Source organism: Pectinophora gossypiella, chromosome 19 (genome assembly GCF_024362695.1).
Source record: "Pectinophora gossypiella chromosome 19, ilPecGoss1.1, whole genome shotgun sequence".
In the NCBI taxonomy this organism is placed as follows: domain Eukaryota; kingdom Metazoa; phylum Arthropoda; class Insecta; order Lepidoptera; family Gelechiidae; genus Pectinophora; species Pectinophora gossypiella.
This window is the reverse complement of record NC_065422.1, coordinates 586,221-613,279: the sequence shown is the minus strand read 5'-3', so window position 1 is coordinate 613,279 and position 27,059 is coordinate 586,221. Positions and strand designations below refer to the sequence as shown.

Here is a 27,059-nt window from a genome sequence, read left to right as displayed (position 1 = left end):
ATTAATTATAATACAAAATAATTGACGTTTGCTGTATAATTTGTAACCGCTATGATGACGGACGTATTGCTATTCACAATATTTGTTTTATTGTGTTGTGTAAACAGCGCTAAAAATGAAAGGTCCAGCGTATTATCTCAAGATGGAATAACTGGTAAGTAGATTTTTATTTGATAAATAGCCGATCCCTAAAGATTGCCTGGAATAAATTGCCAGCTAAGAGCTAACGCCCTTAGCACCAAGTGATAGTATTCGACGCTCCTCATTTGTCCGGCTAAGTAGTTAATGCTATTTGCAAATCTACAATAATTCACGTCACAGTAAAAGCCAGACAGATCATATTAGAACCTTGAGACAGGTGGAAATTGCAGCATGGATATAATTTCTTTGCGATTGGTTTCTTATCAACTGAGTCAAAATTGATAACTGACATGCAAGAATAACTTTAACTCTTAACCAATTGAGATACCTAAATACTAAAGATCGTTAAATAGATTATTGGAATTGGGTATGTTATAACTGTGTATTCTGTGGAGGTATTGCGCTTGTCAATGAACAGTTATTTAAGAAAAATAGCCTGGAAAGGACTCCTGCGACTCCTGCGACTGTACTTTACTTTTCTTTTAAAGTTGCTTGTTTTCAGGTAACTTTTCCGATAATTCAGGACTCGTAACTATAACCCTGACGAAATACTCAGCCACAGTTACTTGTACATCAAAAGGCACAGAATTGAAAAACAAATATCCAGAACTAAAACACATGCCTACCGTAACCGTAGAATCAGTTAACGTATTATTTTGTGAAGTTCCAACAAACCTATCTTACGCCGAAATTGTAACTTCATTGAATATCAACGCAACAGCTGTGAAAAACCTCAATCTTAAATTTGGCGACATTAAATCAGCAGCACTAATAAGAAAACATTTCACTGGGTTGCAAATAGAAGAACTGAGTGTCGTAAATGAGAGGTCACGTTTGCTATTAGAATTATCGGCAGATGCATTGACTCCTCTAACGAAATTAATAAACATTCTGATAGATAGAGTATCCATAAGAGAAATACCAGAAACAGTGAAACTTAACAAAATTGTCTTGAGAAGAGGAAGATCTTTAAGTAAACTCGGTCAATGCTCAGATGTACAGTCTTTATCTTTGGATGCTTGGGAACTATTTGTTGGACCCGATAAATGGTGGAGTAGCTCTAACTGCACAAACATCAGACAATTAAAAGTGGATGATGTAAGTCTTTGGATGATAATGAAACTGCTTCAAGTGACTTACGAATCTTTAACAGATTTATCAATACATAATTGTCATATAGTTCAGTTGATGTCGCCGTTCACACCACCATTAAGGAAATTGGAAAAACTTGATTTGTCTCATAATGGCATTGGTGCTAATTCTTTGTAAGCGTCTTATTGTGGTTATTAACATTTTTAATTAATTCTTTTTTCTTTCTTATTTTATTCCTTTTCATCTAAATTATAAATTTTTCTTTGAATGAAATTTTATAAAACTTTATAAAAGTCTTTTATTATATTTTAAATTATATTTCTGATAACAAATCAAATTGCAGATTTCACATGAGCTACATTGAGGACTTTGTGAACAACAAATATTATAATGTGCTATCAGCGTTCGGTATGCCAAACCTGTATGAACTGTCGCTTGCGCACAATAATATTGGTAGATTTTGTGACAATACGAAATTCTATATCAGTAAGATGTTAATTTTAAATATTTTTCTACTCCTCTACTTTAATCTGGCATTTAAATAACCAAAAAGTCTAATATAAGTACATACATAATTAAACTCTTTGAAAAAGTGTACTCTATGGCCTATAAAAGCATTGTTTACAAAGTGTAACTGTACTATAATGTCGCCAAAAAAGCATTGTTGTTGTTTTTTTTTTTTTTTGACCTGGAAACTGGCACCTTTACTTTGTTTGGTGCCATAGATATACTATAAAAAAAAAGTATACATTTGCCGCCATTTTCCCGCGCGTTGGAAAATAAATTGAAAAATTTTTGTGTTTCGTTTCAAAACACTAAAAAGTATAAAATAAAAAGGAAAAATGACGTCGTCGTAGAAAAAGTATTGTATGCAACGTTGTATAACTAGGTCAAAAAATGCTCGTGGCGTCTCTTATTGCGATGTTCGCCAAGGCTCACATCGCAACTCACGCCACTCGCATTTTTTGACCCTTCTTATACAACTGTTGCATAAAATACTATTATGCAACAGTTGCATAAAATACTATTATGCAACAGTTGTATAAGAAGGGTCAAAAAATGCGAGTGGCGTGAGTTGCGATGTGAGCCTTGGCGAACATCGCAATAAGAGACGCCACGAGCATTTTTTGACCTAGTTATACAACGTTGCATACAATACTTTTTCTACGACGACGTAATTTTAAACGAAACACAAAAATTTTCCAATTTATTTTCCAACGCGCGGGAAAATGGCGGCAAATGTATACTTTTTTTTATAGTATATCTATGGCACCAAACAAAGTAAAGGTGCCAGTTTCCAGGTCAAAAAAAAAAAAAACAACAACAATGCTTTTTTGGCGACATTATAGTACAGTTACACTTTGTAAACAATGCTTTTATAGGCCATAGAGCGTACACTTTTTCAAAGAGTTTAATTATGTATGTACTTATATTAGACTTTTTGGTTATTTAAATGCCAGATTAAAGTAGAGGAGTAGAAAAAATACTATTATCTGATTATATCATCGCTTCTTTGCTGAACGGGGAGCGAAGAAAAAATTAAGATGCGTTTTGTTGCTAATCATACTGTTCATCTCTTCCTGTTTCATGAGAAATAAAGTGTTATTGTATTGTTTATCCTTCTACATCAGGTGACATAAGAAATTTAAGAACGTTTTCTCTTGCTGGTACTGGCTTGGAGGATCTTTGTTTCGACAACGTACCAATGCCTTTATTAGAATACTTAAACCTCACGCACAACAACATTACTCAAGTTAAGGTAAATTAATCAATTAAGTTTATGTTGGACACAACTTTTTGATTGTATACTAGTATACAAAATGTAATGAAAGAAGTTTTTTGATTTACCCCAATCATATAGATTTTATATTATATACATCTTTTTCTAGACATTTCAACTACCAGCCTCTAATGCTGAGCGTGTTGTAATAGATTTAAAGGATAATCCAATTGAAGAGATAATATTTTCTGAGGAAGCCATCGTAAATGAAGACTTATACGAAGCAAAGATTTATTTTAATATCGTAAGTAGTTAATAAAGTAATATTACCTTTTGTCGAATCCTAAACTAATTAGCGTCTGAAAAACAATGATTTCCTTTCCAGAATTATAACCTGTGGATCAAAACAACTATATTAATGAACAATAAATTAGATTGCGATTGCAAACACGGTTGGTTGGCACAAGCGCTTCGAATGCATTTGATTTCAGTAGAAGACGCAAAATGCTCTGACGGAAGATCCCTTGTAGAAGTACCACCAGAGCAACTAGAATGTCAGAAAGAAGAAGCAGATGAATGCACTTTCAGAAAACAATGGGGGAGTACCGGTATTGTTGCAAATTGTAGCGGTAGAAATCTAAAAACGCTACCACGTCGAGTGAACCTGGAACGACTATACGCGTCCCAAAATAACATCAAAACGATCAGCCAAAAAGATTTGCCAAATACGCTTCAGGTAATTTTTATGCTTAAATCGATTTTGGCGATTACAAAATTTTAAATTTCGAATACAAAGGTAAATTCAATTTTGTTTCTCATATTTATTTAACTCAATAGTTAAAGCTGTTTGTAGATATTTGTTGACCCTACTCGAGAACTTTATCTATAATAGTAATATAAATTGACGTTTGAAACAACTAGTTTAAATCTTTGTCATTAGTTTTTAGATCTAAGAAAGAATCGCATAGCCCGCCTGGACGAGAAAGTGTCAAGAATAATGTTCGAAACAGATCGAACGATTCTTCTTGATGACAATGAAATACCCTGTGATTGCGATAACAATTTTTTTATCCAACAGTTGCAAGCACATCACTCACAGGTAAGCATTTTGTTGATTTTATGCGAACGAAGACTTTGAGCTAGTCTTTCCGGATAATCGACTGCATATCGATTATTAATCGATTCATAATTAATCGATAGTATCCTGACGCTACAATTCCAGCAAACGCTTATCCGTGAATGCTCAGTACATTGTCTTATGTTTATTTTTACGGCGGCGCCGCGCCGCTTGACGCCCCGCGCGTCCCTGAATGCGGTCTAAGGCAATGAGGTATGGCATGGCAACACTGCGGTCGATATACAAAAAATACTTTGACTTCAACGAGCGCAGATCAATAAGCCTTCGGTCTGGAACTGACAGACCATTCAGCCTGCTCTTAGCAAATCACACAGAAGCACGCATTTTAAAAATCACGAAAGTGTAAAGTTACAAAAATATAATAAATACAATAACCATATTTTATCTTATCACTTTCTAGACCACCATTCTATTTTTACCGACTTCAAAAAAGGAGGAGGTTCTCAATTCGACCGTATATTTTTTTTTTTTTTTTTTTTTTTTGTATCTGTTTTGTTCCTTTGTGTTTCTGTTATGTCATTCTGTGTAAAATTCGTTTTTGTTTTTTCTATAATGTTTTTGTACTGTGTCTGTGGCGTCCTCTAATAGTAAATACTTTTTTCTGTCAAAAAAAACAGCTTTCAGTTGGTTTTTTTTGTTAGTTTAATATTACGGACAAAAAAATAACTTCCCCCTTTACCTTTAGGAGTGAGCAAAGATTCAAGTTATCAGAAAACAGTTTGCACAATGTCCAATAGTACGCCATGATAGCAACGGTGTCTGTCCTAGTGGTAAGAGCATTGGTCTCTCGATCTGGAGGTTTTGGGTTCAATTCCCGGTGGGGACATAATCATAAAAAAATACTTTGTGACCCCAAGTTTGGTTAAAACATTATAGACCTTGTCCGAAAGTAAGATGATACACGCTTCGGACGCTAAGTTACGCTGTATCGGTCCCAGCGACTATTTACTTCATTAAAGCCGTCGCCGTCACATGAACCATTTCAGGCGCCTTTGGCGTAATAGTAGTAACCCTGACAGCAAGGTGAGGAGGTCGGTCACTGACCTCAAAACCCAGCTAAGATAATAACTGCAAGATAACTGGCTCTTTACAACCTCGTTAGGAATTTAGGGACACCAGATATTCTCCATTGCTCACATATTAAAAGAAACGAAATCAAAAGCCAAGATGCTACAAAAGGTGGGCTCACTAGAAGAGATCTCTGTGTGAGTCATTGTGTGTACACTGGCTTGCTTCTCAAATGGAGAGCGCCGGTTCGAACCCCGGTATCGAACTTGCACCAATGAGTTTATCTTAAGCGCAGCTTTCACTAACACAGTTGGCTCGACCGTTATAGACAGCGATACGGCTCACCACTTATTAAGTTGAGGTGTGAGTTCTTATCTGACCGTCTGTCATTTTTTCAGGTGGCAGACTACTACAATTTGACATGTTCTAATATAAACAAGACGATAGCAGTTGTAGTGCCAAATGATCTTTGTCCTATGAACATGCTTCCAATTATCCTCTCAGTCAGCACAATAGTAGCACTTGCGATGCTTTGTATAATTTTATGTCGTGTATACGGACGAGATGTTAAGGTAAGCTTGCTTTATCCATATTTTAACTACACTAACATAATGTTAAGTAGAGTTTATTATTTTCAATTCAATACTTTCGCGATGGAAAATTCCACTTGATAGTAACTCGGGGTTATGAGCTGAATCATTCGCTTCAGTATTCGTTACGATGTCACTTACACCCCGTACAAGTACGTCCAGGTTGCCATACGGGTACGTATCGGTGTTAGTGACGCCACAACGAAAGTTTTGGGTGATGATGCAGATCATCTGATATCAAATCAAATATACTTTATTGCACAGAACTAAAATTCAATCAAGTGAAATTTTCTGTCGGAAAATTCATAATTTTAAATTGTTTTCAGTTCCATACTTTTACACTTGTTATCAAGTCAAATTATAATCAGAATCATCCCTTAAAGTTTTCGTTACGATTTCACTAACACCATGAACACAGTCAGTCACTTTCAGTTAGTCACTACGAGGGCTGATTGATAAGTATCCGAAATGAAAAACTTTTTAAAACTAAAATGGAATAAAATATATACCGTTCTATTTTTAAATCTTTAGTAAGCTTACATGCAAAATTTTATTTCATTTGCGCCAAAAAGTCTACTTTTATGTGACGATTGATTTTTATTTGCTAATTACGTTTGAAAAATTGAAAAAACTGAAGTTCGGGCCGTTATTAAGTTCTACGTTTTGAAGGGAAAAATAGCAAGTCAGATTAAAGCCAAGCTGGATGCCGTATTAGGTGAGTCTTCTCCTGCGATGAGTACAGTTCACACCTGGGTAACTGATTTTAAACGGGGCAGAAAGAGCTGTGAAGACGCCCATAGAGCCGGACGTCCAAATGAGGTAACAAATGAAGTATGATACGAAAAATTTAAAAAAATGTTCTAAACGATCGACGATTGAAATTACGAGAGATAGCCATAATGGTAGGGATATCATCGGAACGAGTTTTTAATATTTTACATGAACATTTGGATATGAAAAAGCTTTGCGCGCGATGGGTGCCGCGTTTGCTGACTGCAGACCAAAGACAGCGGAGAGTGGATGATTCCTTAAAGTGTCTAGAGCTGTATAAACATGATCCTGTTGAATTTTTGCGGCGATATGTAACCGTTGATGAAACATGGATTCATCATTATACGCCTGAAACAAAAGAACAGTCTAAACAGTGGACTAAGAGCGGTGAACATGCGCCTAAGAAGGCAAAATCAACATTATCGGCTTGAAAGGTGATGGCTATTGTCTTTTGGGATGTGCGAGGTGTGATTCACGTGGATTATCTTGAAAAGGGTAGGACAATTAATGGACAATACTACAAAAACTTGCTGCAAAGATTGAATGAAGAAATTCAAAGGAAGCGACCTCATTTAGCGAAGAAAAAAATACTGCTCCACCAAGACAACGCACTTGTTCACACTTGCGCTGTAGCAAACGCTAAAATCGAAACATTAAGCTATGAATTGCTGCCGTATCCACCTTACTCGCTAGACCTGGCTCCGCGCGACTTCCATCTGTTCCCAAATTTAAAAAAGTGGCTAGGTGGCCAAAGATTTTCTTCAAATAAAGAAGTCATTGCCACCGTAGACGGCTATTTTGAGGGGTTGCACAGGATCTTCTACCAAAATGGTATAAAAGCTTTAGAGAAGCGCTGGAATAAGTTTGTAGAGGTAGAAGGAAGCTATGTTGAAAAATAAATCATTTTTGTGTATAATATTAGCAGTTATCATTTTCATTTCGGATACTTATCAATCAGCCCTCGTATGCTCCAGTTGTTCGCTGGCTCGGTAAGGCCGCCGATTGTCCTTTTGCTGTCATTTTGTGACTGTCCTTTATATTGCGTTTATATGTAAAAAAGTGTTTTTGAATTTAATTGAATTGATCAAAGAAGCGACAGCACAGCAACACAGCACAAAACCAAACCAAATCCAGAACAGGCCTAAACCATGATTGTCGAATTTGTTTTCGAAATCACGTTTGGATCATAAATAATTATCACGTGCTCAGTGGTGAAGAAGTTTGTAAATAACCGGACCTGTCATATATTCAGGTTAGGTAAGTGGAATCTGCGTAAAACGGGATAATGCTAGGGAGATGATGAATTACTTGCTTTCTTTTTTTTTAAGATATTCCTGTTCGCTCACGGATGGTGTTTGTACTTCGTGAGTGAGGAAGATGTCGACTCTGATCGCTGTTACGACGCATTTATCTCCTTCAGTCACCACGATCATGAATTCATCGTTGACAAACTTCTAACAGTCTTGGAGCCGAAGTACAAGATCTGCATCCATTTCCGCGATTGGATTGTTGGCGAGTGGATACCAACTCAGGTTTGATGACGATTATGTAATCGGTGGCGCAGCGGTAAACGCGCTCGGTCTGCGGTTGTTGAAGTTAAGCAACTTTCGCAAAGGCCGGTCATAGGATGGGTGACCACAAAAAAAGGTTTTCATCTCGAGCTCCTCCGTGCTTCGGAAGGCACGTTAAGCCGTTGGTCCCGGCTGCATTGGGCCCGCGTGATGGTTTAAGGCCCGATCTCCCTATCCATCCATAGGGAAGGCCCGTGCCCCAGCAGTGGGGACGTTAATGGGCAGATGATGATGTAATCCAGCCGATTTTGGCTACGGCTTCAACTCCGACGTTCATATATTATGCTCGCATATGGCTTATAGGTTCATTACATCTCTAAATCTGCGTATTTTATGTATCACTTCTTCTTTCGTATAGGTTGTGAGGTGGATGACAAACCCTGTGAATTGATATTCCACGCTGAATCACCTGATTGTCCGAAAAATTAAGATGATTCCATGTTTTGAAAGGCACGTACAGCCGTTGGTGCCGTGCTACTAGCCCAATGTGAATCCTAAAAATATCCACTTGATATCAACTCAGAACCATGGTCTGATTCACCCTCTAAGTTTTCGTTACCATGTTACTAACACCCTGTATTTATGGACACGTAATAGGTATATTTGATAATTATAATTGTATGTAAGTATTTTGTACTTTTTCCCGGAATGTTTAATTGTATTGCAATTTTTCGTTTAATATTATTTGTTTATACATATTTATCATGACGCTGCACGTGTTTTGCATAATATGTTATTTCTAATTACTGTTTCCTGCTGTTCGTTTCAAACAGTTCGCATATACTAGTTCCATTAAATTGTTAATTTCATTCTGAGTAAAACTAGGGGCTATAAATTTTTACCTAAATTAAAACGAGCATAAAAAAAGAGAAGGTGCAGGTCGTGTCGTATCAGGAGGTGAAGGATGTGGCGGAAGAGAGAATGGCGATTACTCTACCGACAAGAGCGCAGCTCTTAAATAAAGAGAGAGAGAAAACGAGCATATCTGTTGCGAAGTTTTGTTAACTAAAATCATATTCTGATGAACTATTCTTCAAAAAATCTCGATTTAATTGGGTCGTGTATTACGTTCAAGATAAGTTATAAAATTCAGATAACGAAATAAAGACAAATCTGAAACTAAAGAAAAACATTTTCTTTTTTTCAATTCAACTTAGTTATTAATTTTAATAAAAAGAAATGTAGTAATATAGTAAGTCCGACAAATTATCACGTTTTTCTATGACAATTTTTTCATACAAATTCGAAAGTCATTACGTGTTTTGTCGTTTAGTAAAAAGCAACTAATTTGACTAGTTGGAAACTAGCTTATATTCACTTTATTTTATTACAAGGGTTTGTTAGCAAAAATCACATCAGAATGTGATTTTTTTAAAAGTCGCATCAGAAGTTTTCACTGTAACGCAACGATATTGTTTTATGTTCCAGGTGCAGAAATCGGTTGAGCTCTCGAAAAGAACAATCATCGTGTTGTCAAAGAATTATTTGGACTCGATGTGGGGGATGTTTGAGTTCCGGATTTCTTACACGAGTGCCTTAAAAGAGGGTCGTTCGAGGATCATTATTATTGTCATCGATGACGTCCTCCATTCAGCAGTGGAAATGGATCCGGATTTGCGTCATTTTGTCATGAATAATACGTATTTGGCGTGGGATGATCCCTGGTTTTGGCAAAAGCTGCGGTATAGTCTGCCTCATAACGCCCTGGGCAAGGATGGCACAGTGATCCTCCAACTCGAGGAAACTATAACATGGCGGGACAGCAGTGTATCATGTCCTGAAACTATTGAATCGACTGTTGAATAAAACATGTTTTGTGCTTGAATGAGTTTTAGTGTAACATCACTATTTGGAAGGATTTTGAGAGAAATGTTTTCTTGTTTCATATTATTAAAACGTGATTTTTCTGTAGTCGGTTTTTAGTTTTTAAACCTATATTTTTATATATTTTACATGTGTGACATAGGCGTCGTGGTAAACCTTGAAAGAGATGGCGTGACTACTTGGACGCCTGCCGGAGGAACTGGCCGGGGTATGGGACCGCGAAATATAGAAACAGGAGGGGGACGCCTTTACCCAACAGTGGGATCTTAAAGGCTAAATTAGATTAATGTTTCTGTGTTCTTCTATTTTTTGGGATCCGTAATTTAAAAGGAAAATATGTCACAAATTATAATTCCTGCTATCAACCACCCAATACTGATAAATGCACTTTAGGAGTCCACTAGTAGTTTCCTCTCTTGTAATATTATGCAATTGTTGTACAAGTGTGATTAATCGCCAGAAAAAAAATCTACACATTGTCCCTTAGATAAATTATGAAAAGAAATTTGCCTTTACGCTAACTTTGTACTACATTTTATCTGACTCTTTATACGCGTACACTATCTCCTCACTGCCGCACTCTTGTAAGAAAAAAACAACGTATTTAATAAACATATACCAAAACAATACCGTCACAAAAATAACAAAGAAAAAAACATCGTTTGTGTACTGAAGCAGAATGGACCGTATGCTCTTGGCAACTCCAGTCTACTTTATCGCAGATGTTCTCCACATACGTATTCAGGGTGTTAGTGACATCGTTAATTCCACTTGATATTAACTCAGAGTAATGAGCTGAATCATACCCCTAAGTGTTCGTTACGATGTCATTTACTTGCCGTACAGGTACGTACAGGTAGCCATACGAGTACGTATGGGTGTCACTGACACCGTAACTATTACTGAAGGGGATGATTACTGCCATGATTTTGAGTTGACATCGAGTGGATATTCTTGTCGAAAAATTCATGAAAATTTGCGACGGAAAGTTCCACTTGATATCAACCCACAATCATGGTCTGAATCATCCCTCAAAGTTTTCGTTACGATGTCACTAACATCCTGTATAATAATTATAATGAAGGTAAGGAATAAGACAAGTTAAAATATTTGCACAAATGATGAAAAATGCCTACGAGTACGTCACTGTCGCTTAGAGCTCCTTCATCAAACAAATAGAGGTCTTTTGCACGAATAGAGGTTTATTGGTCTATTTGGCTAAAATCTAGGCGCAAAAACACAAAATGTGGTTCGACAGAGAATTTTTCGCACCACATAAACAAGATTACGCCAGTACTATCCGGTTGTAGGCGGCAAAAACGAGAGCGAGTGAATTCCCGGCGGCGGTTCTAATTAAATGGCAAAAATCGGCTCGACGCGGCTTGACCCAGTTGTGGGAACAATCGAGGGAAGAGGCCTACGGGCCAAGCCATGCATTAACAGACAGTTTGTTCGTTATTTTCCATCGAATGTTTTTTGTGGAGCGATGGGGAAATTAACCGGGAAAAAACACGTAAGAGTGAATACCTGGCTGAATAGGTGCTCCATTTAAATAACCATTTTTGTAGTGGACAGAACCACAGCAGCTGGACACTAGTGTGTGTGCGTGCGTGCGTGTGTGTGTGTGTGTGGGTGTGAGTGTGTGGGTGTGAGTGTGTGTGTGTGTAAGTGGGTGATAGGTGTGACTGGATAGGTGCTCTCTATAAGTTTTTGTGGTGCCCAGAACCGCTCATCGCCTGAAAGCCACATGCAGCTTTGATATGCACTTGAGCTGCAATTGGTGTGGTTGCCCGGATAGTTGCGGTTTCCGAATATATCCAGCTTAATGACAGTACCAAAAATATCGACGCCCGAAGGACGTAATATACGATCCTAATGAACCACACACTTCAGGACCCCTATACCGACTCCGCCGACGTGGTCAACGATTGTTGTCGTCCCAATACCTACCTATATATAAATATGCTTCTCTCAAAAGACGACCTAAACCGAGGCTCGCGCGTAACTGAGAAGCGCGTATCTCAGGCTTGTTTTGTTAAGTTTTCTACCAGGTAAGACTTTATGATCCCTTATTTGGTTCAGACATCACAGGTTGATCACCTGATTTTCCGAAATTAAGTATGTAGTCGTCATATGAGCCATGTCAACCTTTGGTGGCTCAGCAAAAACCCTGCCAGCAGTTTGCTGATGTTGATAACCTTACAACCCACACGATGGAAGAACCAGAGGTGCAATCGGCGGCCTTATTCCTAAACAGCTGGTACCACAGACAGACAAAAGCGCAAGCTAAACTTCAAATAATAAAAAAAGGTTCAGTGCGATCTACTCAGAACCGGCGTGCGTGCATAAAACGATTGATTAATGTGGACGAAGCAAGAGAAGTGTGTCAGGATCGAAGCAAATGGAATTCCATAGTCTCTGCTTACCCCGGTGGGAGAAAGGCGTGTATATGTATCTATGTGTGTATGTAAACATCAAATACTTACCTCTCTTTTGCAGCTAGAGGTTAATAACCAACATACTTATTTTAACGCTAACGTTTTGCCAAGTTCTGTTTTGAATGTTACTTCTCATAGCTCAGGCCACACAGCAAAGCGAAATGTGCAGCAGTGGACAATTTGTTACATGCTATAATTAGCTGGATTTTAATACTCTGTGCACCGCTTAAACAGTACAATGATTTAGCCATGCGATAGCTTTGACGTAATTTAGCAATTTGTTGGCCCCGATTCAATAAACACCTCCTAATTTTATTTTAAGTTATACGTGTCATTTTCTTATCCGCCAAAAAGGAAAGGGACTGACGATTGACAACTGTTAATTTTACGAAGAATGAGTAAATGAATGAATAACCCGAGCGAATCAAATAAGTGTCTCACTTAATTCAGTCAGGTTATAAGCTAAAACTGTTAATTTTGAAATGAATGGTTAACCCCGGCGGATAAAATAGGCATCACGCTCATATGCAATCCGTTTGACGTGTGCTGTCAACTTAATACAGTCGGGTTATTGGCCAATATAAAATTTTGGAAGGGTTTTTTTTTAAATTTCTGTCTAATATTGACGTGATTTCCGTAAATTTTATGCCTGTTGATTACCCGTCGCTTATTCATATTCATTTATTGCATGTCACAAACATAAATTAAGGTGGAACATAGTAAAAAGGTACATGTGACGCCCTGCAAGGGCACGGCAATATAAAAGAGGCGACACTAGGTGCCTTATTATAATAATATTATAACATCTAACTAAATATTACTATTAAGTAATTAGGTAGATACAAAATTATATAATACAGTTGTTTAGTGTGTGTACCGCACCACACGTGTAAAACTTAATAACAAGATTAGAAAAAGAAGAAGAAGAAAGAAGCTTACCTTTTCCTCGAATAAGAAAGTAACTTAGATGGTGTGTACGATCACGAGCATTAATATGTATACACTTTGGTACCATGTCACATTAACTTTTTTGACAAATTGAACTGTAAGTCTCACTAAATGTCAAATATGTTAGTGCGACAGAGTCCTAAAGTGGGTACATTATATTGTTCATGACTGTATAGGAATCGGCACCATTTTCCGTCTTTTGTTAGTAACATAACATAAACAGCCTATATACATCCCACTGCTGGGCACAGGCCTCCCTTCAATCAACCCAAAGGGGTATGGAGCCTACTCTCACCACGTGGTGGTGTTTTTGTTAGTAATATGACGTAAAATGCAATGTAATTTTGACGTCAAACGTCGTCAAATTCTGACGTCATAATTACTCTTTTGTTTTAGTTGTAGCAAATTAGATAATTGTAGATAACAGTAAAAAAATATACTTAAAACGTTTTTGATGTTTTTATTCTGGTTTAAAAAGAGCTAAGAGAGTGTTGAACACGCTAACAATAGGGTTCCGTGGGCACTAAAGGTTAGGTGATGCACATTTATGTTTTTACTACCAATTAATAAAAAAAAATACTTATTCTGTGTGATTATAATAGTAGGCTGATCTGTGCTTCGGAAGGCAAGATAATCCGTTGGTACCGGTTACTACTTACTGACGTAAGTAAGAAGTCGTTACATGAGTCACGTCAGGGAAATTTGGCGGCTTAATAGTAAACGTGGCACCAGGATTGATGAGGTTGGTAATCCTCCTCATAACCCACACGATAGAAGAAGATTAAAATAGTTTAAGAAATATTTCTAAATAAATATGACAATAACCCTTTATGAAAATAAGTAAGTACAGATTAAAGTATGTAGTTACTTATTAAAAAAAAATCATAACACTTAAATATCAAAGCGCTTAACTCACTTAGCCTAACAAGCGTTCTCATTAAATAAATTCGAAAAGAAAACCTTTAATAAAATTTATTTTTTCAACTTAAAATCTACGGCTTAAAAAGTAATATTTTAAGTTAACGAAAACTGGAAAGTATGAATCTTCAGCACGAGAACTGTAGTTCGGTAAGTAAATAAAGTATAAATCTCTTACTTCCGTCATAACTTACTTCAGGCTAAGTAACTAGTGGGAAATCTTATGAATAAATTTGCACATGAGATGTAACTTCAGTAATAGTTTTCAAGAGAAAAAGTCAAGATTTTATCCATGTCTGCGTGTTTCTCGAACTTAATGCACACAAGTTCATTCAGACAGAACGGAAACTGAAGTGCCATTAGTATAATTTCTATTGAACTCCGTGGTGCAGTGGTTGAGCGTTGAGCACACGATCCTCAGACCTTGGATTCGAATTCCGGTGAGTTCTACAATTTTTTGTCCTTTGAAATCAATTCCATATCAAAAAATTTAGTGTATGAATTTAGGTAGTTAAACATAGTTGGCGGCGAGTGAGTGTATGTATGCTATGTTATGTCGTTATTATTATTTTTTTAATTTTAAATTTAATAAAACTCGTATTTTTTTGAACAAAAATTCGAATGATTCGATTTTTTTGATGGGTGGATTAATATATATTTTACCATAATTATGTGAAACGGAACGGAACGAAATATTGATGGAAAGTAAGAGAGAATACTATGGAAGGATAATGAATGGTATGAATTTAAAAACAGTAGTCTATGATGAGGCTTTTTCGGCGGGAAGCGGGAACGGGACAGTTGCTTTCTTCATTGAATAATCTAAATAATTAATACGAAGTGGTGTTTTGTGGTTAATGATCGCATTAAGTTCGCGACAGTGATATTACGTATATCGGAGTATTCAATAAACAAAGTGTATCTGCCTATTTTCGCTTCGTGCCAAGAAGCCGCTTCATGACTGGAAAGTTTATGCAGACTTTTGAGTTAATTCGTTTGGGGTTCGGAGTAGGAGTCTGCTCCGAGGATGGGGGATCATTAATCATCAAGAAAAAAAATACGTAAGACTGTATGGGCATAGTTCCCTTTGCCTTACCCTTCAGAGAAAACCAAAACAAAAAAAATGTCTATGATGATTCTCGTCGTTTTGTAAAAAAGAAGGAAATAAAAGTAGTCAAGATAAATTAAATATTCCTTTTCATTCCCATATCCCACTTATACATAATTATGCAACCACTCCTTGCCAGCTATGTTTGAGTCCTATGTAAGTAAGGGGCGAGCTTGCCTGTCTGTCTGTGTCTGTGATGTCCGGAAGTAATAAATGTTTCTTTCTTTCTTTCTTTCAATATACCGGGCACAAATCCCGGAAACCACGTGATATCAATTTTCTTTGATCTACATATAAATTCGTGCTCATAAAGTCGGTTTTACAGGTTCATAGCCTGAGCCGAGATACAATGACGTAAGTAACATGTTCCGTGCTTCGGAAGGCACGTTAAGCCGCAAAGGCCGGTCATAGAATGGGTGACCACAGAAAAAAAAAGGTTTTCATCTCGAGCTCCTCCGTGTTCGGAAGGCACGTTAAGCCGTTGGTCCCGGCTGCATTAGCAGTCGTTAATAACCATCAATCCGCACTGGGCCCGCGTGATGGTTTAAGGCCCGATCTCCCTATCCATCCATAGGGAAGGCCCGTGCCCCAGCAGTGGGGACGTTAATGGGCCGATGATGATGATTAGTAACATATTGTTGCTAATTCCTGTACACACCATCTAATTTTTTTATAAGTTATATCTGTCATTTTCTTATTCACCGAAAAGGAAAGGGACGAGTCTTCTTCTATCGTGTGGGTTGTGAGGTGGCACCAACCCCATCAACCCTGGTGTCAGGGTTATTATTGAGCCGCCATAGGCCCCTGACATGACTCATAAACATGACTTATAAGCGACGAGTAATCCACAAGCATAAAATTTATGGAATACACGTCAATTTTAAGCACAAATCTAAAACAACCCTATAAAAAATGTACATTGCCCAATGACAGAATTAAGTTGACAGCACACGTCAAAAGCTTTTCATACCAGCGAGATACCTTTTTGATTCGTGTGGGTGCCCTACCGGGTGCAGTGAATTAAACAATCCAGTCTGATACGACACTCAACATAAAGTTTATTTTTGCACGAGTACGGTCACGAGCATTAATATGTATACACTTTGGTACCATGTCACATTAACTTTTTTGACAAATTGAACTGTAAGTCTCACTAAAAGTCAAATATGTTAGTGCGACAGAGTCCTAAAGAGGGTACATTATATTGCTCATGACTGTACACAGCAAGCCTAGGTTCACAGAAGTCACTAGACGGCACAATAGATATAAGCGTAGCAGTAATAATGGAAAATAGAACTACCTAGAACACCTGCGTCTTCCGCGAACCTGTGTTCCCCATAGTTATTCATTGATTTACTCTTCTACAATTTACGACTTTCAATCATGCGTCCCTTTCCTTTTCGGCGAATAACAAAATGATAAGTATAACTTAAAGTAAAATTAGGTGATGTCTGCAGGAATCGGGACCATTCTCCGAACTAGGATATCACGAATTCAAATTTTAGGACTTCATAACTAATTACAGTTACAAGTTTATGTCTACCTATAGCCATTGAGGCTCCGCCCACCTTATTATGGACCTTAAAAGGGTAAAATTTTGGATGGGCCTCCCCTAATACAATTTATTTTGTTTGAAACTGTTTTAAGTTGAGAATTGTGACCGCATAAATACAAAACACCAAAATAATTCCGAAATTATCCCGTAACTCATTTCTTATTGTTGGCAACACTGAAAGAACAGGAAGTCTTTCGTTTCAATACAAAGAATTGTTTCAGCGTATTTTAATCTGTGGAAATTTTCAGCTTTCCTCTGTTTTTTGTAAGCAAAATGGTGAGAGCTCTCCAGTCGCTACCACAGCCGTAAATATTATTTAGGTAGAAACTAATTTTAGAACCGGCTTAATATTTTATAATGTGTTTGTTTTTGCCCTCTGTGTGAATAAAATATTATTCTTACGTGGAATTCTTGACTGAAATTTTATTACAGAAGCGACTGTTATCCTAAAAGGATTTGTATTTTCTGTTCTATGATCACAGTAAGTATCTTTTAGTGGCCGTGGTAGCCCAGTTGGTTGAACGCTTGCCTCTAACTTTGAGTTCGCAGGTTCGAATCCAGCACAGGCCTAAACCAATGATTGTCGAATTTGTTTTCGAATATAATGTTTGTGTCATAAATAATTATCACGGTGAAGAAAAACATTGTGAGGAAACGCACATTCACGAGAAATGCATTTTCGGAGGTATGTGACCTAATCTGTTTTGGGCTGGTTTTCCCTTCGCGGGTTGGATGGTCAGACAGGCAGTTGTGTTTGTAAAAAACCGGACCTGTCAAATCTTCAGGTTAGATAAGCGGACCCTGTGAAAAACGGGATAATGCTAGGGAGAGGATATTTAAATGTACATCACGTGTTCAGTGGTGGAGAAAAACATCGTGAGGAAACCTACCCGAGAAATACGCATCATAATGTTACCTAACCGAAGGATGTACCTACTGATGCAAGTTTCATTGGTAAATTAAAAGTGCTACTCACACAAAAAGCTTACTATAGCGTTAAGGAGTTCATTGATGAATGAATAGTGAAGTGTTCTGATCTAGTTCTTATTAAATATTAACTACTTATTGTTACACAAAATATCTTGAATTAAGAATATAATTTAAATTGTTTTTTTTTTTTATAAAATAATGATGTTCAACTAAACTTAATGTTAATAATGTATGATAGATAAATAATGACAATGTATGATAAATACAAATAAATATATGAATATGAACCTGTATTAGGGTCGCGTTTTTACGCCCCCACATTATAATACGACTCCTTACTTACCTGAAACAAAAAACAAAAAGTCATAATTTAAAGAATAATTCACGCAACAACACAAACATCTAACAACACAACAAGAACAGCAACACACAATAACACCAACACAACACAAAGCTCACATAAAACACAAGATCTCAACAGAAAGGTCGAACTGTGGGTACTTAGTTCATCTTGCGATGGGTGTACCTCTGACTCTTATTTTATGTTATGTAAATTAAAAAGGAGGCGGGTCAAGGGAGGTGAGGGGGGGGTGAGGTGGCGGAAGGCAAGAGGGAAACCACTACCCTATTTTTCCCTAAAAAGTAGCATGGAAAATGCTGCGCCGATAAGAGCGTGGCTCTAAAATTGTTGATAATCAAATTAAAAACAAGTCTGTCAATCATTACGAACTCCTATAATAAAGAGGATATTTTATGACGTCAACGTCAAATGTTCGATGTCACACGATGTGTTGTCGGCCCGTTGCGACGTCGTCGGAACCGTGTCGCTCCGGCGTTCTAGTAATAAGTCACAAGAACACACCATACGATTCCTGACGATTATGACATCACATCGTAGCTTATTTTGTTACTAAAAATAAATACTTGGACACAAAAAATACAAAACAATAAATACTTAGGTTTACCGCATATGGCATTGATTATTTGGCTTAATCATTACCTAACCAAAACACAATATAACGTTACGTCATGTTATGTTTGAGATCGTTCGATTATCGAAGGGTTCGTTTTCGTTTCACACTTCTTCTTCTATCGTGTGGGTTGTTAGGTGCATTACCAACCCCATCAACACTGGTGACAGAATTATTATTGAGCCGCCATAGGCCCCTGACATGACTCATGTAACGACTACGTACTTACAATCAGTAAGTGATAACCGGGACCAACGGCTTAACGTGCCTTCCGAAGCACGGATCATCTTACTTTCGGACAATCAGGTGATCAGCCTGTAATGTCCTAACCAAACTAGGGGTCACAAAGTGATTTTTGTCATATGTCCCCACCGGGTCGCGAGCCCAACACTCAACCTCTGCACCACGGAGGCCGTTCCTTAGACACTGGGAGTCGAAGCTAGGAACTCGGATTTCTCTAACCACTGGATCACGCCTCGGTGTGCGATGTGCGACATCGCAACGAAGAGACATCGGCTGTTTGGTTTCACTTTCGTCACACACCGGACACTTCATAAAAAACCTCGTTTTACACAGAAACACGTTATCGTACACGCGCATCTGTGTGTGACGTGTGACTCCCATACGATTGAAAACTAAAGTAAGACTGAGGGGGGTGAGGTAAACCTAGCTCAGCCGCTGGTGGGGAGCGGAGAGTGGCCGTTCTATACGTTGTATTATTCCGTATTCTATGCTTTTGTACTTGTTATTTGTATACGAACCAACTCCATTAAAGTAATTAATTACTCATTAAATAATCAACTATCATTACTATTGCTGCTGTTTGTTTATTGTTAATGTTATATTTTGTATGATTACCTACTCATACATTATTTTTGTATTTACATTAAATTAAATGTTATGTTAAACGGCTTCTTAAAATAACATACTGGGTATTATATCTGCATAATTGAAATTATAGATTATTTGAAGAAACTACATTAATTTACCCACCAATTATTATGACAGGTGCAATTTTTTTTTTTTTTTAATATTTTCGCGTTAGACAACAATCAAGTTTGCTCAGTAAATGCCTGTGACATCCGAAGTACGAATAATACAATACGAATACAGGGTGTTAGTGACATCGTAACGAAAACTTTGATATATGATTCAGACCATGATTCATGATTCTTCATGATTGTACTTACTTAGTTATCAAGTGGAATTTTCTGTCGCAAAAGTATGTATTTTCAGATGAAAATAATTTTTCGACAAGAAATTCTACTTGATATCAACTCAGAATCATGGTCTGAATATTATCCCCCACAGTATTCATGTATACTTTATTACACTAAAATAATAGATAATAGTTACAAAAGAGACATAACTAGGTACGTGGCAAATCATCATCTTACTTTCGAACCATCGGGTGATCAACCTGCGATGTCCTTTCCAAACTTGAGATTAAAAAGCGATTTTTGTGCCCACTCGGGATTCAAACCTGGGACGTTCGGATTGTGAGCCCAACGCTCAACGACTGGACCACTGGGGTCTTATTTATTGCTTTGCCCAAACGTAAGTAATAAATAATCGTAGTCGTTTGGTGGCTCAATATTATCCTTGTCATTGGATACGTCTATTAGGTCATTGACCTTACTACCCACACGATAGAAGAAGAAGTGTTCCTAATAATAAAATAGGTATACAGAGTGTTACCGACATCGTAACGAAAACTTTGAGGGATGATTCAGACTATGATTATGAGTTGATATCAAGTGGAATTTTACGTAGCAAAAATCTATACTTTATAAATAAATAAAGAAAACAATAAAATGTTCATGATTTTTCCGACAGGAAAATCCACTTAATATCACCTCAGAATCGTGATCAAAATCAACCCCTTCAATATTCATTACGGTGTCATAAACACCCGTACATACTTGTATGGCTACCTCTACGTACTTTAACGGAGTGTAAGTGCAATCGTAACGAATACTCCGGAGGATGATTCAGCTCAGTATTCTGAGTGAATATCAAGTGGAATTTTCATCGCAAAAGTATTGAATTGAAAATGATTTTAATAAACACAAATAAATCATGAATTTGACTTGATATTAACTCAAGAGTCATGGTCTGAATATTCCCCCTCAGTATTAGTTACGATGTCACAAACATCCTGTATTAATATCATTGTGTAAATACTTTTATTCACTGATATATATCAATATGTTGTTGTTACTTAAAAAAAAAGATTTACTATCTAAATAAAGGTTATAAGTTTACCAAGGTCGCTGAAATCGAGGAGTGGGTGTATACAGGGCACTTTTTTAGGATATTTCTTAATGTCTATTAAATGGAGCAGTTTTTAAAAATGCTTTCACGGCCCATGACAACTTCTTACATTTATTATTTTTCGGCGAATTTTTAACAACTGCAACAATAGGCTAGTTTCCAACTAGTCAAATCAGTTACTTTTTATTTCACGTCAAAACACGAAATGACTATGGAATTTGTTTGAAATCGCACACTGTGACGTCATAGAAAAACGTGATAAAATGTCGGACTTATTTTTATGTTTTTCTTGTTTAAATTTCATAAATAAATTAATTAAATAAAAGAAAATGTTTTTCGTTACTTTTAGATGTGTCTTTATTTAGTAATCAGAATTTCATAATTTATCTTGAACCTAGTCCACGGCCCAATTTTCGTCGAATTCTCACTTTGATTTCCAATAAACTCGCTAACTCTTTGTTTTTGTTTTTTTTTTTCTTTTGTCAAAAGGGAAATGCTGCCAGTCTATTGGGCACTTTGCTTCGGTGTGTTGCTTTGGAGGAGTCTGTTTATGTGTTGTTTTGTGTTTAATGAATGATTAGGGTATTTCCAATAACTTTTTTTAAATCTTTGTTTTCACTGTTTTACTTCAGCTAGTAGTTCACTTCCGTAAGCATAGGTATTATTAAGAAATAGATTGCCATAGCATGGCTCCATCGCAGCACAAGCTGAGCCATTTCCTTTTGCTCGTTTTCGTAATATTCATAATTACCTAGTTCTTAAAGAAAAATGTAAACTGTCACTGGCAATAAATTTATTTCATTTTTATTCTTAAAGATTAGTGACAATACTGATGCCTGAAGAAAGGTAAACAATCTTAAAAAAGGTACTAAATGGATCCTATCTCCTAAACCGTAAATAATCGCTGAACTAAGGTAAATAGCAGGTGGTTCTGGTAGCCAATAAACCCAACTATTTAATTTTTCATTTTGAGCGTGAACCTTCGGGCCACCCTGTATACTCTGCCTTCCCGTTTGGGGATACAGACGTGATGCGATGTTTTGTTATATTTTGTCACAATTAAAAGAAGTAGGTAGGGATTAATTGGAACGAATAGCCTGTTCCTTTTTTAAATTTTTAAATAGATTATTTATTTTTTATTTATTTTTATTATAGTTACAAAAAAGTATCTAGGTATGCTATATGGCGTAAGAGAACAACATTAGAGTGTAAGCGCTATACATCGCCGCTACTCCATTGTACTGGAACGTGCTCAGGCTACACCGAAGCAATGTATTGGAAAATACCGAGCGTCAATGCAAGTGAGTGCATTATTTGCACATTAGTGATGCTAAACTGTCGATAGCGCGTGGCGATAGTTCTCTTTAAGAATCAGTCAACTATCGATATCCTTAATAGCATCGATATAACTAGTTAGTAAAAAGTTTTATTAAGATGTGGTTGCACAATCATTAGCAACAAAAAAATAAAATAAAAAAGAAACAAAAAAAAAATAAGCAAATTATTTAGCAAAGTTGCCTTATACTACTGACTTTGCTAAATTATTTTTCTCTCTGGGTTATTACAAATACAAATATACATGATTGCACAGAACATACAAAACAAGTTTTACACAAAACATACACGAAAGATACAGTAAGTATAATCTGGCGGCCTTATTGGTTATTAATTTATCTTAGGTGCAGTTTTCACTAACATAATTGGCTCTTCATAATTGGGAAATAGACGTGATGTTATGTCTTTTTTATCGATAATTGACTCTCAAGGTACATCACTAGTGCAGATGGACTCACGTGTAATATAGTCTGAATAGGTATAAGGTGGCAGCCTGGCAGGACATCGTTTAGAAAAGTCTTGCAGATGTAAAAATATACAGAACTTTATATATTAGGATATAAGTAATCTCAGTAAAGGTGCTAATTCCTGTACATACCATCTATTTTTTTTTAACTGACACCTGTCATTTTCTTATCCGCCAAAAAGGAAAGAGACGGATGATTGACAGCTGCTAATTTTAAAATAAATGAATGAATAACCCGGGCGATTCAAATAGGTATCTCGCTGGTATGCAACTCGTTTGACGTGTGTCAACTTAATTATATCGGTAGCTTTAAATTTATTGCCTCATATTATGTGGTTCATACACTGTGAACGTATTAAACAATCTGTAAATTATCTTGTTTTTTTATTTATTAATTATGCAAAATTATAAAAATACAATATACAAAAAAGTGTAACTAGGTTAAAATATTTCCGGGTGAGAGCCCTCAGTGCTCCTCTTTTGTCCGGCCAAGTAGTTAATGCCATTTACGGCATATCTACAGGATGTTAGTGACATCGTAACGAAAACTTTAAGGAATGATTCAGATCATGATTCTGAGTTAATATCAAGTAGAATTTCCCGTGAAAAGTCACACTAATCCGTTGATCCCTCCTAACTAGTATTTGCATAAGTAGTCGTTACTTTTTGCGGCTCAATAACCCTGACGCCAAGATTGGTGCGGTCGGTCATCGACCTCACAACCCACACGATAAAAGAAGCTAATTTCACATTGTCTAACTACTGTTCCTAAATTAGACTCGAGAGACCAAATGAATTATAAAAAAGCCGGTCAAGCGCGAGTCTGAGTTATGCATCGAGGGTTCCGAAGCTTTCTTTAATTTTGCTGTTGAAAAGCTATTGTCTCAATACATCGAAATAGGTCGCGATTAGTTTACCAACTGCAAATTATAAGTTAGTAATCGTAATTTTTCTTTTGTGTTACAGCAAATTAATGATATGCAGACAAGTATTAGATGTTAATTTCAACTTGATTATTTATATATTCATTCACAAAGAGGTATTACAATATTTACATGAGAATAGTCTCGCCAAACTGCATAGGCAGTTTGTTTGCAAGCAAGCACTCGTTACCTTAGTCTGAATTATTTTACCTGCTTTTTTTGATGTGACTTATTGTAGATTTGCCGCAGATGGCATATACTACTTGGCTGGAATTATAATACCTGCCTATATCTAAGCGTAATATTCAATGCAAAAATGTGTTACCAAAACAAAAATAACATAACTTTAGCTTACATCTAATTATAATATATCGAACTAAGCACTATGGAAAGCATTGAAGTAAGTAGTAGCTAATAGTCTCAATGAATGATATTATTTTAAGTTTTCGAGTTTTTAAAGGGAAGTAAAAAAAGTGTTTTCTCAGACGGACGGACAAGAAAATTAAGGGTTCCGTTTTTTCTTTTGAGGTTCGGAACCCTAAAATGAGGAAACTTAAAAAATCCTCGTATTTTTGTACCGGACGCCTGGCAGACGATTACCAAACAATTATTATTCTAGACTAGAATTCTAAGCTATTATCCTCAATGGGCAAGTGAACAAAGGCGGAATAGAAAACCAATTTAAGACAGAATGGGTCAAAGCAGTGAACGGAACGAAGACAGAATTAGATCGATCTAAAATAATATTACTAGACCGCTATCAAGAGACAGAGGGAGCTGCAGAGAACGTATAATAGATAAAGAAAAATGTGATCAAGCTACTATGTAGCTATTATACAGGCACATAAAAACATTGTTCTAATTAAGTTCATCATCATCATCAATAATTTGTGACAGCCCAGTTTGAAGAATGGGTGACTCACCCGGAACCTCCGGAATCTCCGGATCGTGAGCGCAACGCTCACCACTAGACCACACTGGCCGTTTTGTACAGGATGTACACCAAATACTGAGGGGAATGATTTAAACCGTGTTTTTGAGTTAATTAGAAAAGTAAAAAATAAAGAAAAAAACAATTATTTTAATTAATTTTCCGACTGGAAATTCCACTTGATATTAACTCCGAAACATGAACTGAATCATTCCCCTCAGTATTTGGTACGGTGTCCCCAACACTCTGTATACCGGTTCGGGGATACAAGTACGGAACTGAAAATAATTTTAAGCAAATCAATTCTAAAGTTCCATTCCGTTTGAAAGAACGTGTTAAATTAGAATAATCAAGTTAAGGTTTTATAAAAAGCTTCCAACGAGTTGTCGAAACTTTAAAAAAAAAACGTCTTTGAATGACGGATACTGGGAAAATTACTTACAGATATCGAATATAGTACAGTCATGAGCAATATCATGTACCCTCTTTAGAACCCTGTCGCACTATCATATTTGACATTTAATTAGACTTCCGGTTTAATTTGTCCAAAAAGTTAATGTGACATAGTTTCAAAGTGTATTCATATTAGTACTCGTGATCGTACGTTAAGGTAGCATACAAATAGTTCTACGGCGACTTCACATCCGTTACTTGACGGACTCGGATCGGATAAGAATCGGAGTAGTGTGAAAACGCATTAAGTCCAAACTTTTTAAGTAATTTGTTTACTCCGTAGAAAATTTCACCAGGAAGGGAGGATTCTAAACAAACTTTGGGTAAGTTTACACCGATGTTGATAACAGAAAACCTTCCTTCAATGCAAGTACAGCAAATTGATTCTACGGTAGATGTGTTATAAGGATTCGTATACGCTTAGGGAGAGCCCACACGGTTAAATCACAACGATTTGCCACACGACGCATTGCGACGTCTAAGTACTCAGTGCACGACATAACACACTATGTCTCACTGCAAGACACTTGGCTCCCATACTCCACCACGCTGCTCTTGTAGATATGTTTTACAGCTGATAGCCGAGACCGACGGCTTCACGTGCCGTCCGAAACACGAAATCATCTTACTTTTCCAGGGAGCCGCTTTAGTCTATTTAAGGTGCGCAGATTGTCTGTCTCGCTCACGCACGCACGTGGGAAGGTGGCTCGGTTAGAACGTGATTTTTGTATAGAGTGTCCAAGCGGTGTCCAAATATAAAAAAGGAATACTAGTGGAGACGATCACGTATTTTTTTTATTCCAAAAAATATGGATTTAAATACTGGAGTCAATAAAGACGAAGCTTCCTAACTAACTCCTAATTTGCCAGAAACAGGTTCGATTTTGATGTTTTTTTTTCTTTTGTAGGAGTCTTTTTTCATATCATTCAATGTCAGAAAAATCTTGAATGGAGCAAATAAAAAAATCGATCAAATAAAATAAATGTTTCATTTGTTTTATAAGTACCAAAGAAAAAAATATTTAAAGTTCTTTTTCCGGTTTACTACTACCCCTAAACCGTTTTTGCGTCTGTCCGTTTTTCTGTCAGGGGATCTCAAAGTTCACCATTTAAAAGGCTGTTCTTTTGAACCATGAACCTGGGGGGTTAAAATGGCCACATCGAAGCAATTCATCTAAGAAAGCAATATCGTAATTTGACATTTGCGCATATAAAAGTAAGTGCGCAATGCGAACAAATGTCAAATAGCAATATTGCTTTATTAGATGAATTGCTGTCACTGGCAAATTAGAAGTGAAAACCTTCATTAACACCACTATACCTTATTTCAACATTATAGACTCATGTACCGTGTGCCTTAAGCTTTTCGCAATTAATGCTATCTTCATTAGGAACCAAGTTTCACTTACACCGCATGATAAGGAAGCGTTTGAACTAAAGTTTATGCTGAATAAATGAGAAATTGTAGCTTTTAGTAGACTGGTATGCTTACTATCTGATTTTATAACTCGAGGTACCAAGATCTAATTTCTAATGAGGGATAATTACCCTAAGGTTGCTGTTGCAGAAATTGCTGTTTAGCAATAAGGCCACATATTGTGCTTATTTTTATTGTATGTTTATGTCCTGTGTATATGTCGTTGTGCAATAAAGTATTATTGATTGATTGATTGATTGATAATACACGCCACGTTCCTAAAAAACTTTTACTTTTGAACGTGATATTTTACCTATTTTCTCATTCATCGGGTACTTTATTGGCAGAGTTTTCTGATATTCGGATCAGATATATACAGAATTATGTTGCTACCTATATTGTTTCTTTTTATTTTGATCAGAATAACAATGGGTGGAAGATGTAAAGCCTGGGTGTAATAACAAGGGTCATCGTTTATACCCAAAAACAAATCTTTACTTTTATCTATACTTTTTTTGGAGAATGTGACCTGGAAAG

General features: G+C 36.6%; 2 protein-coding genes across 13 annotated transcripts in view; one reads left to right on the top strand and one right to left on the bottom strand.

Moving 5' to 3' along the window:
• The window catches only part of LOC126375467 (uncharacterized), a 442,481-nt gene that overhangs the window by 104,513 nt on the left and 310,909 nt on the right, over positions 1 to 27,059 (bottom strand). The window lies entirely within an intron of this gene.
• LOC126375459 (protein toll-like) lies at positions 40 to 9,942 on the top strand. Of its 3 annotated transcripts, none has more exons than XM_050022389.1 (10): positions 40 to 154; positions 644 to 1,239; positions 1,577 to 1,719; positions 2,865 to 2,992; positions 3,123 to 3,257; positions 3,339 to 3,689; positions 3,894 to 4,052; positions 5,498 to 5,671; positions 7,789 to 7,992; positions 9,460 to 9,942. In XM_050022389.1, exons 2-10 carry the CDS (start codon positions 1,235 to 1,237, stop codon positions 9,835 to 9,837), a joined length of 1,677 nt encoding a protein of 558 aa, XP_049878346.1. In that variant the 5' UTR covers positions 40 to 154; positions 644 to 1,234; the 3' UTR covers positions 9,838 to 9,942. The 3 variants fall into 3 exon arrangements, with proteins under 3 accessions (XP_049878346.1, XP_049878345.1, XP_049878344.1); XM_050022388.1 differs by having other exon boundaries at positions 46 to 154; positions 644 to 1,406; positions 1,577 to 1,641; XM_050022387.1 differs by having other exon boundaries at positions 46 to 154; positions 644 to 1,406.